The sequence below is a fragment of the Sardina pilchardus genome, chromosome 17, assembly GCF_963854185.1.
Source record: "Sardina pilchardus chromosome 17, fSarPil1.1, whole genome shotgun sequence".
Lineage (NCBI taxonomy): Eukaryota > Metazoa > Chordata > Actinopteri > Clupeiformes > Clupeidae > Sardina > Sardina pilchardus.
In genome coordinates, this window is record NC_085010.1 from 14,479,110 (window position 1) to 14,496,996 (window position 17,887).

The following is a 17,887-nucleotide window of genomic DNA, read 5'->3' on the forward strand; positions in this document are numbered from 1 at the left end:
CAGCAGTTAACTGTTGAATTTTGAAATCTCATTTTAACTGATAGAAACTATTCAAAATGATTAGAAATCAAGAGTACTGGGATGTGGTTGCTAGTGGCAGCCATTGGAGGAAGGGCTTCATAATTGTTTTATTAACATCTCATTAAAGGCTATTTTACTTGTGATTAAAATCCCTTGTGTGTGTACGTACTGTATGTAGTGTTTGTGTAACCTACAAACATCATGACATTTCATGAGTTCCTGGTTTACCTGAGATACAGTCTTTTTTGACATGTTGTTGGGTCAATCAATAATAATCGATTCTTTGCTATAAGCTTAGGTGGTAAGCTTGCAGAAAACAATTAAGGTATTGTATGCTAAATTACTTACTATCGCTAGGCGTAAGAGTTTTCATATAAGTATGCTGCTGTTTTCTAAGTGAAAGCATTATTTCATTAAGATAAGTTAAGATAAAAGAATGGCCTATTACCACATTAAAGATGATTATTGTGCACATCAAGATCACATGTTGCGGTAGATTATCCATTTTCTCCAGTGTTATTGTTTTCCCCCTCATGGTAAGCTTGCAGAAAACAATTAAGGTATTGTATGCTAAATTACTTACTATCGCTAGGCGTAAGAGTTTTCATATAAGTATGCTGCTGTTTTCTAAGTGAAAGCATTATTTCATTAAGATAAGTTAAGATAAAAGAATGGCCTATTACAACATTAAAGATGATTATTGTGCACATCAAGATCACATGTTGCGGTAGATTATCCATTTTCTCCAGTGTTATTGTTTTCCCCCTCATGGTACATGATTGAGGGGCCCATTAAGACATCAGATAATACATATGAGAGACCCTGTATCTAAGTCCTTTTACATGATTATTCATATTTTTTTCCGTTGTGAAATAGGGGTCTGCAGTTATTACTGTAACACCAAATGCCCAGGCCTAAAGGACCTATTGAAAATGAAAATATGGACAGTGCAGATGAGATAACATCAAAATGTGAACTAGATATCAGCCTAACTGATCAGCCCCTTACAGTAATACAGAAAACAGATTTGATGGCACTCTATGCTTAACGCAATGGCACTGACTTTGGGGCCACAGACTGGGGCACAACTCATTTTACTGGGATTTGTACATTGATACACATATCTCAAATTAAAATATGATTACAGATAGATGTATCTAAAGATTACAACAGTCAACCAACTAATTTACAAAAAGTAACAGGTGATTTTTTTTTTCCTATGCAAAGATGAAATTGAATGAAATGGCTATCCTGACTTGTTTCACTTAACGGCAACATCAGGGACGATTCTTGGTGGTAGTAAAGCCAGGTGACTAAACTTGTGGGGGGAAAAAACGTTCGTTGGATGGCAGTAGTTCATCAGTCTCCGCCCACCTGTTCCCAGGTTCCAGGCTGGGACGTCATTGGTCAGTTTTAGAACTGCCTCACTGTCCATCACTCCACACCCAGAACCACATACAGGGATCTCCCTGCTGTCCACATTATTCCCAAGGCAACAAATCTCAAAACTACACACAGAGCAGTTTGATGTTGCCATGGGAAGCTGTGAATGACAGCAGGGCATTAACCTCAGCAATTTCCCTGGACAAGCATAGCCTCAGTCTCTCGTTGGGTTAGTGTCAAATTGGCCAGCACCTTGGGAGAGAGGAATACATTAGGCTAAGAGAATCCTCTTCACATCACCTCAATAAAGGCTATACTAGACTACTGTGACACATATTTACGGTAGCCTATATATAGAGCATACAGTAGTCACTTAGCAAGCGTTTTTGTTGTTGGTAATACTACATTAAGAAGAATAGCAATAATGAACCACAAGGTCAATACTTGTCAATAATCAATAGCTTAATGAAAATAACTACATACTATAATATACAACTCATAACCCATAAGACACACCTAATAAACTATTAAGTTACATAGTTATATATAATAAATATTAGAATATTTTAGATCCGTTTCTGCACATCGTACAGGTTACATTTGTATCAGTAGGCCATTTACTTGACTGTGTGTGTGTGTGTGTGTGTGTGTGTGTGTGTGTGTGTGTGTGTGCGTGTGTGTGTGTGTGTGTGTGTGCGCCCTGTACCTCTGCACACGCAGGGTGGAGGCCTACTGTGGCATCCAGCTGTTCTTTGGTGAGGGCACACCTGAGGGCGGTGGCGAAGCCCTGAATGATCTCACCTGCGCTGGGGCCCAGGACATGAACCCCTAGCACACGATGCTACAGAGAGAGAGAGAAGAAAGAGAGAGAGAGGTGGGGGGGATTCAGAAGCATGTCCTTGTAGCATTTGTAGCTTTTATTAGCTATTTATGTTTGCTTGTGTTTATGAAAAGCACACTGATTGACCTCTGTGTATGAAAAGCGCTATATAAATAAAGCTGACTTTTAATTTGATATGTTTATTCTAGACAAATGTGTGAGCAGAGGAGTCACACAGGAGTTTTGAGTAGAGAGAGTTTCAGCTTTGTTTGACACAGACGGTAACAACAGCAGCCCTGTAGAGTGTGTTGCATGCTGAGAGGTGGCAAAGGGCCTACATTGTCTGTGATGTGACAGATGACTTTGGCATAGCAGGAGTTTTTGTTCCTCCTGGGCAGAGTCCACTCCTGTGGCCAGTAGTTGCTGTGGAAGACCTGTTGGATACGAACAAACAAACAACAAACAAACAAATATTATTCACTGCTCTTACTCTTATTACTTCAATTGAAGGTTCACTATGATTTTCACCTTAATATAACCTTTACGAAGCCAATTTGTTGGTAAGCAAACTTGTAATAGGCGAATTGTTCACCTAGCATAGCACAGACGTATCAAGTCACTACCGAGAAAACCAGCCATGCAACTTCAACCCGACGAATCTTGCGATTTGGTGTGTGTGTGTGTGTGTGTGTGTGTGTGTGTGTGTGTGTGTGTGTGTGTGTGTGTGTGTGTGTGTATGTGTGTGTGTGTGTGTGTGTGTGTTTGTGTGTGTGTGCGTGTGTGCGTGAGTTTACCTCTATGCTAGTCTCTCCAAACCTCTGGCAGGCGGTCTCCTCAGTGAGGCCACAGGCTGCATACTCCATGGGAGTGAACAGGACTGAGGGAACGTTGGAGTAGTCACTCTATGAGAAGGTTTCAAGACAACAAATACATCATGTATTTATCATCATCATATGGTTATCTGATTTGAATAAATTAGACTTTGTTTTAGGTTGCGCAGCAAACTTGTATTGTGGTTAATATGTCTAGTTGTCTATAGCTAATTAGCAATGACAACTTTTTTTTAAAAGCCTTAATGATTCCACTGTCAGAGTTTAATTGGCATACTAATGAAAGTTAGATGATGGTAAATCCTCCTCAATTTAACATGTTAAAAGAAAAAGTGTAGAAACAGGCCCGTCCGTAGAAATCATAACAGTTTTCTCTGAGAAGGGATTCTCTTCAAAAGGAAATTAATTGAAAGGATTAGAAGGGCAGACTACAAATACACAACAACAACAACAAACCAACCAACCATGATTTCCAGCCCATGTTAAGTAGGCATGTCAGTCATAACTTCCATTGTTAACAAAAACAAATCACTTACATAAGTACATCATACACACACACACGCACACACACACATACCTTAGTGTTTTTGCCTCCATACAGTCTCTGAGCCAGCAGGCGTCCAGCTTGCATGGAGAGGCCCGAGTGAGCCAGCCTTCCCTCCTGTACAGCTCCGATGGCATAGATGTGCGACACGCTGGTCCGGTCTTCATCACTCACAACTATCTTTCCTGTTCTGCAGGACGGACACACACAAACACACACACACACACACACACACAAACACATACATACGCACACACACAAATACACACCCACCCACACACACACGCACATAATATATACATAAAAAAGAGCAGCAATGCATTGATGTCTTCAGTGTCGATCTACAGGGGCCCTATGCAGGGGCCCTATGTTGGATCACTGACTGAGCATCCAAGCTGGGAGAATGTAAACAAGGCGAAACAGGAAAAGAAGCTGACTGTGGCTTTGAGAACGTCTCCAGTGCCCACAAGGACCCAGGTTCACGTCTGGCCTGAGGTCATGTCTCGATCCCGCTCCCTATCTCTGTCAATCTCATTCCCTGTCTCCACTATCAATAAAGGTCCTTAAACAAATCCCAAAAAATACCAAGTCAAGTCAATTTATTTTTATAGCATTAAAAAGCAAACATAACAACAATAAATACATTAATAATAATAATTAGAAGAAGAAGATATTTATAGGCTAAATAAAGAAAATACCAAACGTGAAATCTCAAAGATAACAACAAATCTAGTTGATAACAGCACACTAGTTTCCCTTACCTCTGGTCGACTTGCACGCCGGCTCTCTCCAGGCCAATGTTACGCGTACAGGCATCCCTGCCTACGGCTAGGAGTACCTGTCAGGATATGAGTACACGTGAACAGGGGCGGACATTCCTGGTTCCAGAGAGTAAAAGTCCTGCCATATATTCTTTCTACCTGTGCACTTAAAGGAGAATTCCGGTGTGAAATTGACCTTAACTGTACCAAAACATTTTGCAGAGTACTTACACGTGTTGAAGAGGCACCTTCGCGCACCCTCTACGATTCAGAACTCCGCCGTTTTCCACCGAGCTTGCAGTAGACTTGAATCTATTAGATTGGGCATCACATACACTATGCAGCTAAATCGCTATTTTTAAACCATTAAAACGGTTCCAAGTAACTCCACACTGTATTGGTAGACTTCTGAGGGTCCTGACATTTAAAACGAGATACTGAGAACTTTGGAAATGCACAGGAAGTTTATTAAAAAAGACTGTTTACAAGCAGTACCTTCATAGAATCTCTCCGCTGGGCGCCATCTTGTAATCAAGTCGCGATAAGCCGACTGACGAGCACGAACGAACAGGAAGGACAGGGGAACATATTGCAAAAGCAATTCCATAGGAAATATATAGTTATACTGTCTACATGAGCATGATGAGTAACAAAGCTCAAAATGTTTGCAATATGTCCCCGTCTTTCCTGTTCGTTTGTGCTCGTCAGTCGACTTATCGCGACTTCACCACAAGATGGCGCCCAGCGGAGAGATTCTATGAAGGTACTGCTTGAATAAACAGTATTTTTAATAAACTTCCTGTGCACTTCCAAAGTTCTAAGTATCTCGTTTTAAATGTCAGGACCCTCAGAAGTCTACCAATACAGTGTGGAGTTACTTGGAACCATTTTAATGGTTTAAAAATAGCGATTTAGCTGCATAGGGTACGTGATGCCCAATCTAATAGATTCAAGCCTACTGCAAGCTCGGCGGAAAACGGCGGAGTTCGGAATCCTAGGGGGTGAGCGAGGGTGCCTCTTCAACATGTGTAAGTATTCCGCAAAATGTTTCGGTACAGTTAAAGCAATAGTTCGGAATTTTGGACATAGGACCTCATTTCCAACTCAGTCCGGGTGATATAGGTCGGTGAAGACCATTTTCAGTGAATTTCTGCCCTTCCTATGAGTTGCAGCGTTCATCTCGTGCTAATCTGGTGCCAAGATAAGGCAACTCAACGGTAACATCCAGCCTGCCACTGAAAACACTCCACAGAACACCCGAAACAAATACATTTTAACGTCAGACTATCAATGCACATGCCTAGTGTTGATAGAACCATGTTAGAAATAAAACGAACCTTGCATCGCATTGCAATAGCCTACTTTGTTCCCTGTATGGCAGTGGCGGATTGATATTGAGAAACTAGTCCCTCAAAATGTAATAAATCATTGAGTTGCAAGGTTAGTTTTATTTCTAAAATTATTCTATCAACATGGACATGTATATCGATAGTCCGACGATTTAATTGACTTGTCTCGGGTGTGCGGTGGAGTGAGTAAGACTGTTGTTGATGTCAGACTGATGTTACCGTAGAAATGTGTTAGCTCAAAACCAGCGTTACCAAAGGGGGACGCTGCAACTGAAGGAAAGGGCTAAACGCGATAAAAACGGTCTCCACCGACCTATATCACCTCGGTAAAGTTGGAAATGAGGTCCTATGTCCAAAATTCCGAACTATTCCTTTAAGGTCAATTTCACACCGGAATTCTCCTTTAACACAGGTGATATCACTAATTATCTGATCTACTGTACCTGGTTGCTGATTAGGATGAGCTGGTTTACTAAATGGTTGGATCAAATACTTGGCAGGACTTTTATTTTCTGAACCCGGGATGTCCACCTCTGCACATGAACACGGATTAAGATGAGATACTACAAGGGCCATGCACTGCTGTATGCTCTCGTCAATATTATTTACAATGACTTACGGTACTGAAGTCTTCTGCATATATGTCACCCACTCCAGGAGAATGAGCTGTGACCTTCAGTTTCCCTGGACTGCCTGCCTCAATCTGTTCTACCTGTGAGTGACACACACACACACACACACACACACACAAACACACACACACACACACCCAGAGAGAGAGAGAGAGAGAGAGAGAGAGAGAGAGAGAGAAAAAAAATAATCATACAGTGTAACAGAACATTTCCAGAAATCCCATATCTATTTAAAAAGACAAAAAAAAAAAAAACCCTTTGTGAGCATAGTGCCATACAGGAAGTTGACCCCCTGCACGTACATGTGATCCTCTATCTTCCTGACCACCTTTTGGTCGAAGCCATCGGGCACGGAGGATTGCGGCATAACGCTCACGTCCAGGCCCAGACCAAACAACCAGCCGGCAGCCTCCAGCGCCTCTCCTGTGCCCCCCACCACCAGGGTCCGGCCGGGGGAGCACGGCAGGGAGAAGAGGTCATCACTTCAGGATCAGAGACAGAGGTCTAATGGATGCAACTATGGAGCAATATTTTTAAGTAGGCTATATTTTGGGGGCTTTTTTGACTCTATTGTGACAGGATCGGGAATTGACCCGAGTCGGACTCAAACCCGGGTCGCCATGCATGGGCACTCGGACCCGAAATGTGGTATCGGTGTTATGGCCCATTGTGCCACAGCACCTGCCTCTCTGTAGGCATTCTGATGCTATTTCTGTAAATCAACTATTTAACTATAAATCAACTATTTAATGTCATACAGATGAACCAAACAATTGATGTCAGAGGAGTAGTATTCAAAGATGTTGGCTCAGACTATCATTTTATTATTAATTTATTTAGGCATTTAGTTGATGCTCTTACAGACAGGAAGAGGTCCCCTGAGCAATTTAAGATTAATTTAATTGTCTTGCTGAGGAGCAGAGTGGTGGCTGCACCTTCAGTAAAACCCACAACTTTCTGGTATTACATGTGGATGCCCAGATCCTAACCACTAGATCAAAACAAACAACAACAACAACAACAACAACAATGAAAACTTTAATCACATCAATCCCTTCTCAGCCTCTGGGGTTGCTCACCAGGTGATGCAATGCTCTTTGGCTCCAGGGTTGTCTGGGTAGTGTGGCCTGTCTCCCGTGGCGACCACGATGGTTTCTGCAGTGTGACTCGTCTGTTCCCCTTTCGCATCAGTTGCCTGTTGGTGGTTACAGCGTCAGCCAATGACATTGGACACCTGAGACAATCTGGCCAATCGGAGGAGAGTGTGATATGAGTGTCGATGATGAGGCTGACCTGTACAGTGTGGGGGTCCAGGAGTTCTGCGTGAGCGTGCAGGTAGGTGATCTTACGTTGCCGCAGCTCATGCCTGAGCTCAAAGCTCAAGGTCTTCACTTTCTGCTGCAGGGCATCCGTCAACTCAGACCAGCTATGAGACACTGCACACACACACACACACACACACACACACACACACACACACAAAACAACATACACACAAACACACACACACACAGAAGCACAGAATGGTCACAGAAGACACATGAGACATACATTTTTAAGTATAAATGTGTGCAAATCAGTCGGTTTCTGGACAAACATACTGTTCATAAATGGCTATCCACAAACACAATCATATATCTATAGTAGCCAAAACAATCTAGAATACTAAGAAGACATTGCGAGTACAGTCCCATCCTAAAACCCAAGGACACTTCCTAACTTACCAGGCTGCTGGAGTCTCCAACCATAGGCAGTTGAGTCCTTCAAGGTCTGGCCTATGGAGGCAGCCTGGTGCATCAGCTTCTTAAGGACACTCATACTACAGCTGCTGACATCTGAGGCACCCAAAGAAGGAAACAGGTAAATGCAATGGTTGCTGGTATGACAAAGATAAGGTTTATGAGATATTGATAGACATTTTGATAACAAATAGTAACATTGATTATTAGAGGTTCATGGCTCAAAATAAGGAAAATGTCCCTGCCTGAAGTCACCAGTCATTTTTGAAGCTGGTTTATGCATTATTCATTTTCAAATCTTAAACAGTCTGACCCACGCCTGAAATCAGGTTGAGATTATTCATGCGTCAGTGAATATCTCAGAACCATTACTACGTCTACTTCTAAAGAGTTTCTGAAAAAGAGAGAAAAAAGAAAGCACTCACTCCATGTGGATCCTTTAAGAGATGGGGTCATAAAGTCGAGTAGAAGCACCTTCTGACCTAGAGTAGCTGCCTCCTATTGAAGAGAGGAGGAAACACAAATGGTGAGATGGCTGGCAAGAGACAGACATTTTTTATACAAATTAAATGAAAACAATATTTCAGTTACTGGTACAGTCTGCAATGCTGGTGATAGGCCAGATATTTGATATTTGAGTTCAAAAGCCAATTACATCACATTGTGCTATTCACTTAATTTGTCAAAAAGTGTATTGGATAAGCATTGCGGCTGTATCGTTTTAATATACCAAGCTGCCATGGTCAAACCAGCAATAATGATGGCAAAACCACATCAACCAAACCATAAGGGGCAGTCATAGGCTACTGATTATATTCTATTCTTTGTCTAGACTCTAGACTAGAGAGAAAAAGAATTTGATCATCCTAATCAGTTTGTTAATGTGTATGTCAGATACATTGCCCAAGGATACAAACAAACAAAAAAGTATATCTGTAGCTTTAAAAACCCTTCTCTGATACACACACACACACACACACACACACACACACACACACACACACACACACACACACACACACACACACACATACACATACACATACACACACACACACACACACACACACACACACACAGTTGCACATGCAGATTAAAGCAGCATCAGTTCCCCCAAAGTAATAGGCCTACTAGCAGCTCTTACTACTTTGTAAAAGTGTGATAGCATACCAACGTGTCGGCTATTTTGAAACACATTACAGCACAATTGAGGAGCTAGCAGTGTCAGATGTGCATTGTGATGTTAAGTAAGCGTCACACCTTGGCCAGACTAAGGCCTGCTGACCCTCCTCCAACAATGATCAGATTGTAATCATATTCCCCAGACCCAGCAAGATGGTCTGGCTGAGTCGGACCTTTGTGCCCGTTCGACATTGTTGTGGCTCTTTTTGCTTGCTCTGAAAGTGAAGGAATATAGGCAGATGTATTCATCAAGAGTGCAGACATTTTACAGTGAACCTATTTGATTTGATTTGATTTATTTCTGGATTAAGACAAAAAGACTAATTCAAAGGATGACATGCTAAAGTACAATAGTACTACTTATTTCCAGCATGGTCCTTGTGACATTTTACAGTGAGCCTATCATATATCAGCCTTGGCTTTGTTGGCTAATCCATTTAGGAGGTGAGGTAGTGAAGTCAAATCTTACAAAGGCATATTGAAATCTATATGTTAGGCTATGTATGATTAAACTGTGAGAAAACTTCATACAGATACAAGAAGTTTTTGCACCAGGTCTTTTCACCAAATATGTCCAGTTACTATCTGGGACGTAAAGCCAGCCTTACACCAGAAGACAATGACAAGGTTTGTGAAAGATTGTAGTCTTTTGAGTAAAGCTGGAATGGGGGGTCATTAGTTAAAAGACTACATACAATCTTGTAAAAAAAAAAAATACCCCAAATCTTGTCAAAGTCTTCTTATACAGTGCCTATAGAAAGTCATCATACCCTTTTGAGATAGTTACTTTTTTTTGTCTTACAGCCTGAAATCAAAACCCATTTTAAAAAAAATCTTTTCCAGTTTTATTAACAAATTTAGCTGTACAACATCAAAATAATGAAAAAAAAGTAAACAGTTCTGAAAATTAATAAAAAATGAAAAACTAGAATAACAGGGTTGGAAAAGTCATCATACCCCTGACTTAATACTTTGTAAAGCTTCCTTTTGCTTTCATTACAGCCATCAATCTGTTTGGATATGTCTCTATTATAGCTTTGCACACCTAGATAGGCGAATATTTGCCCAATTTTCCGTACAGAAATGTTAAAATTTAGTCAAATTCTGTAGGGAATGGCGATGGACTGCTCTCTTCAAGTCAATCCACATATTTTCTATAGTATTTAAGTCAGGGCTCTGACTTTGCCACTCAAGGATATTCACCATCCTATCCTTAAGCCACTGCTTTGTTCTTTTGGCAGTATGTTTAGGATTATTGTCGTGTTGGAAGGCGAATGACCTCCCCATCCTCAGCTGTCTAGGAGAGGGACGCAGGTTTTCCTTAAGAATGTGGGTGTACTTGGCAGCATCCATTTTCCCTTGTATCCTGACCAATTGCCCAGTTCCCGCTGAAAAGAAACATCCCCACAACATAATGTTGCCCCCACCATGCTTCACACTAGGTATGGTGTGTTTTGGGTGGTGTACTGTGTTGGTTTTCGCCAAACATTGCGCTTGGAGTTCAGTGCAAAAACACATCTGGAATATTCTGCTACCATGTGGAAAAAGCTTATATGGTCAGATGAGACTAAGATCGAACTTTTTGGAGACTAAGATTGAAGTTTTTGGACTGAGCTCCAGGCGCTAACCAAACACAGTATACACACCCAAACACACCCAAAACACACCATACCTACTTTGAAGCATGGTGGGGGCAACATTATGTTTTGGGGATGTTTCTCTTCAGCGGGGACTGGGCAATTGGTCAGGATAGAAGGGAAAATGGATGCTGCCAAGTACACCAAAATTCTTGACGAAAACCTGCGTCCCTCTCCTAAACAGCTGAGGATGGGGAGGTCATTCGCCTTCCAACACGACAAAAATCCTAAACATACTGCCAAAAGAACAAAGCAGTGGCTTAAGGATAGGATGGTGAATATCCTTGAGTGGCAAAGTCAGAGCCCTGACTTAAATACTATAGAAAATCTGTGGATTGACTTGAAGAGAGCAGTCCATCGCCATTCCCTACAGAATTTGACTAAATTTTAACATTTCTGCACGGAAAACTGGGCAAATATTCCCCTATCTAGGTGTGCAAAGCTATAATAGAGACATATCCAAACAGATTGACGGCTGTAATGAAAGCAAAAGGAAGCTTTACAAAGTATTAAGTCAGGGGTATGATGACTTTTCCAACCCTGTTATTCTAGTTTTTCATTTTTTATTAATTTTCAGAACTGTTTACTTTTTTTTCATTATTTTGATGTTGTACAGCTACATTTGTAAATAAAACTGGAAAAGATTTTTTTTTTAAATGGGTTTTGATTTCAGGCTGTAAGACAAAAAAAGTAACTATTTCAAAAGGGTATGATAACTTTCTATAGGCACTGTATATGGGTAGCATTGGGCATTCGTATTGCCGTCAATGACAGGTTGGTTCCAGAGGCATCTTTTACAAGTGACAAATACACAATCTAAAAACATTACAATGGCAAAACTTGCAGAAAGTGAAGAAATTCCCTAATTCATATAATGCAATGATTAACCTAATGACCTATTATAACCTTGGCCTACTAATATTAGAAAAAGAAAGGACTCTCACCAAATTCTGACCTAGTCTTCGTACTGTGAAATATACTCAGATGAACAGAGCGTTAGTTTTTATTTGTTTCAAGCCTAACTTAGACTTTGACACTCCCCTCGATTCCTATCCAGTTTAAACCAGTAGGCTAACATATTTTGCAATCGGATACACTCGAAAACTTCAGTAGTCCACACTAGCACCCCTACCCAAACATTCTTAACCAATCATTGAATTGCACCGATCTATCCCGGTTATAGGCCTAAATAATGTGTGAAAGATGCCCCTGCAAAGCAGTCTGAGGGTGCACGGGAGAGCAACGGGTTTACAAAACGACCCAAAATGACCCAGTCCGAACTTTAGGTAATTATAGCCTACTCACATTATTTGATAGGCTATGGCCAAACCGACAACGACATCTGCCGGACTTCACTGACACAGCTGCTTCAGACATTTCTACAACAGACGCACGCATCACTTGATATTATGTAACCAACAGTGGGCTACTTTTTAACTTATGTTGGAGGACGTTGAGTTTCCTGCTATCTAGGCTACTGGCATTATCGCAACGCAGCCACACAGTCGAACATTAAATGGCCAATGCCAACTTGTTGACCAACTGATATGGAAAGAGCCTGTTAGTGGAAATGTGTTTTGAAAAGTTCTAGCCAGAAATCTTTCACACGTTTTACACTGTGGCAGTGCAAGACGACAACCTGGCACGTGTTTTGAGTCAGAACGAGGCTTCAGGGTGACGTTACAGTGTTACAAAGTTACCCTTAAAGTCTGGTCACTATTTCTATCTCTCATTGACAATACCATTCAATCTCAATGTTTTGCTAAACCATTGTTGGTGGCGACGCGTTGTGGGTATCACAAAAGGGATTCAGTCTAATCACTTGAAAGAAACTGCCCACTTATCGTATGACAAGTCCGGGGGGATGGGAACTATATCTGCCCCCTAGCGAGTGTAGGAGGGCACTGCTGTTAGGTCGCCGAGCTCCGCGCTGGGACTGGTTCTTTCGCAGCCATTTTCTGTCCAACCAAACGGCCGTTTTGAGAAGGTAACCAACCAGGGCTTCATTGCAGGTTTGTATCTGGCTCCGGCCAATGATTGCTAACCAATTTCTCGTTAGCTCGAATGGAAATGTCCGTCTCTGACTGATTTTTATTTGTTGTCGGTGAGAATGAGGGTTTGAGGTGCAGGAAGCTTTGAAAATCATGTCTGTGGCACATCTAAAAAGTCGTGTCCGCGGTGCTGGCATTTCACTACCATCAACAGGCCGCTTTGTGCTTTCTGTCTCTAGCTAGTAATTTCTTTGTAAAAACAAGCGTGGAAAACTCACAGGGTGATGTTTCAGTGGTTAAACGGCAACTACCAAGTTGCATATACTGTACTATATCACATTGACTGTGACACATGGACTTAACTATTCTTGGATAAATATTTAGGGTATATTGCTAGTTATCGTTAGCTCTTTCTCTAAAGACCACTCACTGCCCTTTGTTGAGACTTGTGCGTCAGCTGGACCCGCTAACAGTTAGCTAGGTACTAGCCAATTTACTAGCTTGCTAGGTACGTTACACCTTTGTCTTACTACAGACACCACCGAAGACCTAGATATCATGTGATATGTGCATAGCAACTGACTAAGTCACAGAGCTGACAAGAGTTGTTTGATTAAACAAATGATTATGACTGTGCCATTATTTAGCTCCCCATTGTAAAAGTGCATTAGCGTTACCCCAGTGTTTACCACAACAAGCTAGCTTACCTTTTCTAGCTAATGCTAACAAGCGTTCTAATCCAAACCGCAGCGGGAAGGTAGCCTAGGATAGCCAGCTAACGTTATGTTTTGAGAAATCCGCCAAAATACCAGGAAGCTGACTATATTTGAATCAGGCATTATGCTATCAATTGTCAAGTAAAAGAAGGTGGTTTGTATAGGACCAAATCACATCAAACAACGCCATATGACTATATAACTTAAATGGGTATTTTCTCCGTTTTTTTTTTTTTTAGATGGACGGAGATAGTTCAACAACCGATACCTCTCAGTTGGGTATATCGGGAGAGTACATGGCTGGTAGCTACGTGCTTCAATCCCAGGATGGTGAGTCTCAACCTATCACTCTCTTCGTTTTCTTTTCACTTTTCGTTTCACTCGACATACGTGCATTTCATTGTCATGTTACATTGCTCCAGGATGGCCTCTCTCGGGCACAGTGTGTTGTGAACGGCTATCGACTCTACTCAATCAAATCTGATGAGCTGCATGCATCATTATTGTAGTCTAATGTAAAGAAGTTACAAGATCGAGGTTCACCGAAATTATCATAGGCATCACTGTGAATGTATGCACGCAATGTCTTAATTCTCCATCATGTTTACTGTTTGCAATCACCACTTCGTTATCAGCAAATTTCAATTCCTCAATCTCAAATATTTGTGGACTAATTTTCATTTCAAGATGATGGTGACGACGGACTGAATGATCACGAGGACGGAAATGGCAGTAAAGATCACCTACGTGAACAAGACATCTACCTCCCTATCGCGAATGTGGCACGCATCATGAAAAATGCAGTTCCACAGACTGGAAAAGTAAGTCTCCCGTTAACTTGCTTTGCTTTTTGTGGACTATGAGTGAGTGGGTGAGCAGTGGCTGCCTTTGAAGGATCGTCTTAGGATGCCAAGGATGTTGTATTAAGTTCTCTGTATGTGGCCATAAATCATTCACTCACCCCATAATCTTGTCACTTGGAAAAAAAACAGATTGCAAAAGATGCCAAGGAGTGTGTCCAGGAGTGTGTGAGCGAGTTCATCAGCTTCATCACGTCCGAGGCCAGCGAGCGCTGCCACCAAGAGAAGCGCAAGACCATCAACGGCGAGGACATCCTGTTCGCCATGTCCACTCTGGGCTTCGACATGTATGTGGAGCCCCTCAAACTCTACCTGCAGAAGTTCCGAGAGGTATGAGAATCAGACAACCGCTCACCATTGTACATGCTTATACTCTCTCTCTCTCTCACACTCACACACACTCACTCACTCACTCACTCACTCACATGTTCTCCATGATTAAATGTAGTAGAACAGACATGTATACGCTGTTTGTATTTGGGAGAAATGTATTTAGAAGTACAAAGACAAGCACAGCCCAGGAAATGGGTGCCTTCTGACCCACAAAGAACCAGTGTGGTGAAAGGTTATGGTCTCGGGCCAGTCATCTAAAGACTTATCAGTTCTGAACTTGAATTGAATATTTAAGTTGCTGATATTTGGTTGGAGTGGCATTCTTAATATTTCTGTGCTGTTCTGTCTCCATGAAATAATGTCTTTCCATCCTACCACACACAAAGAGCTCATGCCAGTTCCTCTTTGTTCCTTAGGCCATGAAGGGAGAAAAGGGCATCGCAGGAGTGTCTGTCCCCGAAGGCCTGGGTGATGATCTTACAGAGGAGAGCTTTGGTGAGTTCAAAGTCACAGGGGGAAAAAAAACAGTGGTCGTTCCTGTGTTTCATGTTGTGCTTTTGATTTAAGATGCTTAAAGAATAGAATTAGAAAGTAAAAAAACTTAAGATTGTTTTCCGTATTTCAGCCAATCAGTTGCCAGCGGGAATTATTACAGCAGATGGCCAGCAGCAGAACGTCATGGTCTACACCACCTCCTATCAGCAGGTGAGAGAGTGTGTGTGTGTGTGTGTGTGTGCCTTTGTACATTGGGACCAACATGAGAGTGAGGCATTCCACTTTTGATGTTTCATTACATTAGATCCCATTGATTCAATACATCCCAGCACACCAGTGTCAATCTTTTCTGCCACCGCTTCGTAGATTACTGTTCATTTCTATTGTATTATTTTGTGGTCCCGCTCAGTAAAATCCATTGTTTATCCAACACTTCTCAGTCGGAAATGTCAGCACTGATGTGCGCGGCAAGTGATGGCGCTGACATGAGTATGTCTATTTGTGGAGCGCTTAATCGGCATGTCGTTCACTTACGCTGAAATGTGCTTTTTAACTCCTAAGCCTTAGTCAAAGACATTTGTATGCAAACTGGTGGTTTAAACAGCCTCTGAGGTTGCAAATTGGTTTTGCTTCTTGTGGTTTGACTTCACTGTGAGGTGTTCTCCAACATCTCCGTATAATCAACGACACGGTGATTATGTGGACCCTAGACAAGGTTGTCTTAATTCAGTGATTCTTAACCAAACTTGGGCTGCCAGCGCCGCACCTGTGGGCTGCAAGGGTCGCGGGACTGCCATCAGGGGTGTCTAAACTACGGCCCGCCACGCTCTTTAATGCGGCCCGCCCAGCAATATTGTTTAATGGGCCCCAGGCCACTTTGTACTATAAAAATTGGGCCTCGAGGTCAAAAAGGTTAAGAATCCTGTCTTAATTGATCCTCGTCTCTTCTCCCTCAGATCCATGTTCGTGTGCAAACTGGTGGTTTTAACAGCTCTGAAGTTTAACTTCACTGTGAGGTGTTCTCCAATGTCTCTGTGTAATAAACCAGACGGTGATTATGTGGACCCTCGACGAGGTTGTCTTAATTGATCCCCGTCTCCTCTCCCCCCAGATCCAAGGTGTGCAGCAGATCCAGTTCTCATGACCCTCTCCCGACCCCTCTGGAGCACTTGAGTCACAGGGGGCAGTCGGAGCACTGACTGTCCACAATCCCTCAGAGACGGAGGACTGCTGACATGAACTGATGAAGATGAAGATGACAACGATGAAGACGATGACGATGATCGAACTGCGTGGGCCCAGGAAGAATAGGACAAGATGCTGCAAGCAGGGCCTTCCTTGTGTTAATTCATTAGAGTGTGCTGTCAGTAGTGTGTAACATGTTCAGTAGTAAATGTGAAGAACTGTGAGGCTAGCTCACACATTAAAAATGTCTAACATCACATAGGTGATTTCAAAACTTTTTGGGTCTATTGTCCATGTTGTACATATAAACCTTTTTTGGGAGGGAGGGTATTTGGACATCAAAGTGAAAGAAAAATGATTTAGGCATGGCATTTTAGAAATTAAATTGTTTTTTTGTTTTTTTTCTCTCAGACTATTTAAATGTCTTATCAAAGGACGAGATTCCCATTTCTAATTTAGAACATGGTGGGGTCTCCTTTTTATGTTGAATCATGCTCTCTTTTCTTTTTCTTTTTGTAAGTTGAGTAAATTAAATACAAGGTAAACTGTTTGAATAAAAATAAAAATGAAACCATGATCACAAAGCTGTGGCGAGATTCTTCTTTGAATGGCAGATGATTGTCACCGCCTTTGTTCTGTATTCTCCATTAGCAGTAGGATCACACCTGATGATTAAAGCTACACTAAAGCACTTTTCCTCTGTTCCATGCATGCCATTTGTTTATCCACCAAATAGCGATATCCACAGACAAGGTAGAGCATGTTGCATGATTTTATGAAAGTATGATGTATTGCGATATCGAAGCAAGTCAAATTTGTAGTTTTCTTAGGTCTCATTTCATCAAACCACAGGTACGCAACCAGATCTGGTAAAGTTACATAGTGCGGTTACAGCCGATAGAGGGCCGCAAAGTGAATGCAGAAGTGCCGTTACGAGTTGATGAACCGCTGAAATGATTTTGGAAACACTGTTAAGGTACGAAAAACTCTTTAGTGTTGCTTTAAGCTAGAGCAGGGGTTTTCAAACTTTTCACAATGAGTACCACCTCTCGAGAACAATTGACTCTCCAAGTACCACTATTATGACCAGCATTAAAATACAGTAGGCCAATTTAAATATATTGTACATTATACTGTTTTGCCTTGTTTTGCTTGTTTCAAAGAAAGATGACAAACTAGTTTAAATGTAATGATTTTTCATCATATATCATTTGAAGTGATTATTTTGTATTCATGAAATTAAGCATCTTGGAGTCTTCCAGAGCACGACAGAGTCCGCGTACCACAGTTTGAGAACCATTGAGCTAGGGCAGGGCATGTTAATGGTGCTTTCATTTAGCTGTGCTTGAGTAACAATCACCATCCTGAATTGAACTTTGAATTGAAAGCCATGAATTGCATGCAAACTT

The 17,887-nt window shown here is 41.7% G+C and overlaps 2 protein-coding genes across 7 annotated transcripts; one reads left to right on the forward strand and one right to left on the reverse strand.

The window, feature by feature from the left end:
• Window positions 1-1,522: 1,522 nt before the first annotated feature.
• Window positions 1,523-11,995, reverse strand: LOC134061680 (thioredoxin reductase 1, cytoplasmic-like). Its single transcript, XM_062517435.1, has 14 exons — window positions 11,843-11,995; window positions 9,340-9,476; window positions 8,505-8,577; window positions 8,065-8,175; window positions 7,634-7,776; window positions 7,420-7,535; window positions 6,596-6,822; window positions 6,328-6,419; window positions 4,360-4,436; window positions 3,632-3,788; window positions 3,019-3,126; window positions 2,563-2,658; window positions 2,111-2,245; window positions 1,523-1,656 (listed from the first exon to the last, which is right to left on the reverse strand). The coding sequence occupies exons 2-14, from the start codon at window positions 9,451-9,453 to the stop codon at window positions 1,591-1,593; spliced, it is 1,515 nt and encodes a 504-aa protein (XP_062373419.1). The 5' UTR covers window positions 9,454-9,476; window positions 11,843-11,995; the 3' UTR covers window positions 1,523-1,590.
• A 765-nt stretch (window positions 11,996-12,760) lies between these two features.
• Window positions 12,761-17,062, forward strand: nfyba (nuclear transcription factor Y, beta a). 6 transcript variants are annotated; one of them, XM_062517438.1, is made up of 7 exons: window positions 12,761-12,885; window positions 13,845-13,935; window positions 14,293-14,426; window positions 14,598-14,795; window positions 15,215-15,293; window positions 15,424-15,503; window positions 16,405-17,062. In XM_062517438.1, the coding sequence occupies exons 2-7, from the start codon at window positions 13,845-13,847 to the stop codon at window positions 16,435-16,437; spliced, it is 615 nt and encodes a 204-aa protein (XP_062373422.1). In that variant the 5' UTR covers window positions 12,761-12,885; the 3' UTR covers window positions 16,438-17,062. The 6 variants fall into 6 exon arrangements, with proteins under 6 accessions (XP_062373422.1, XP_062373425.1, XP_062373420.1 ...); XM_062517441.1 differs by having other exon boundaries at window positions 12,774-12,910; window positions 15,224-15,293; XM_062517436.1 differs by having other exon boundaries at window positions 12,775-12,910.
• The last annotated feature ends 825 nt before the right edge of the window (window positions 17,063-17,887 follow it).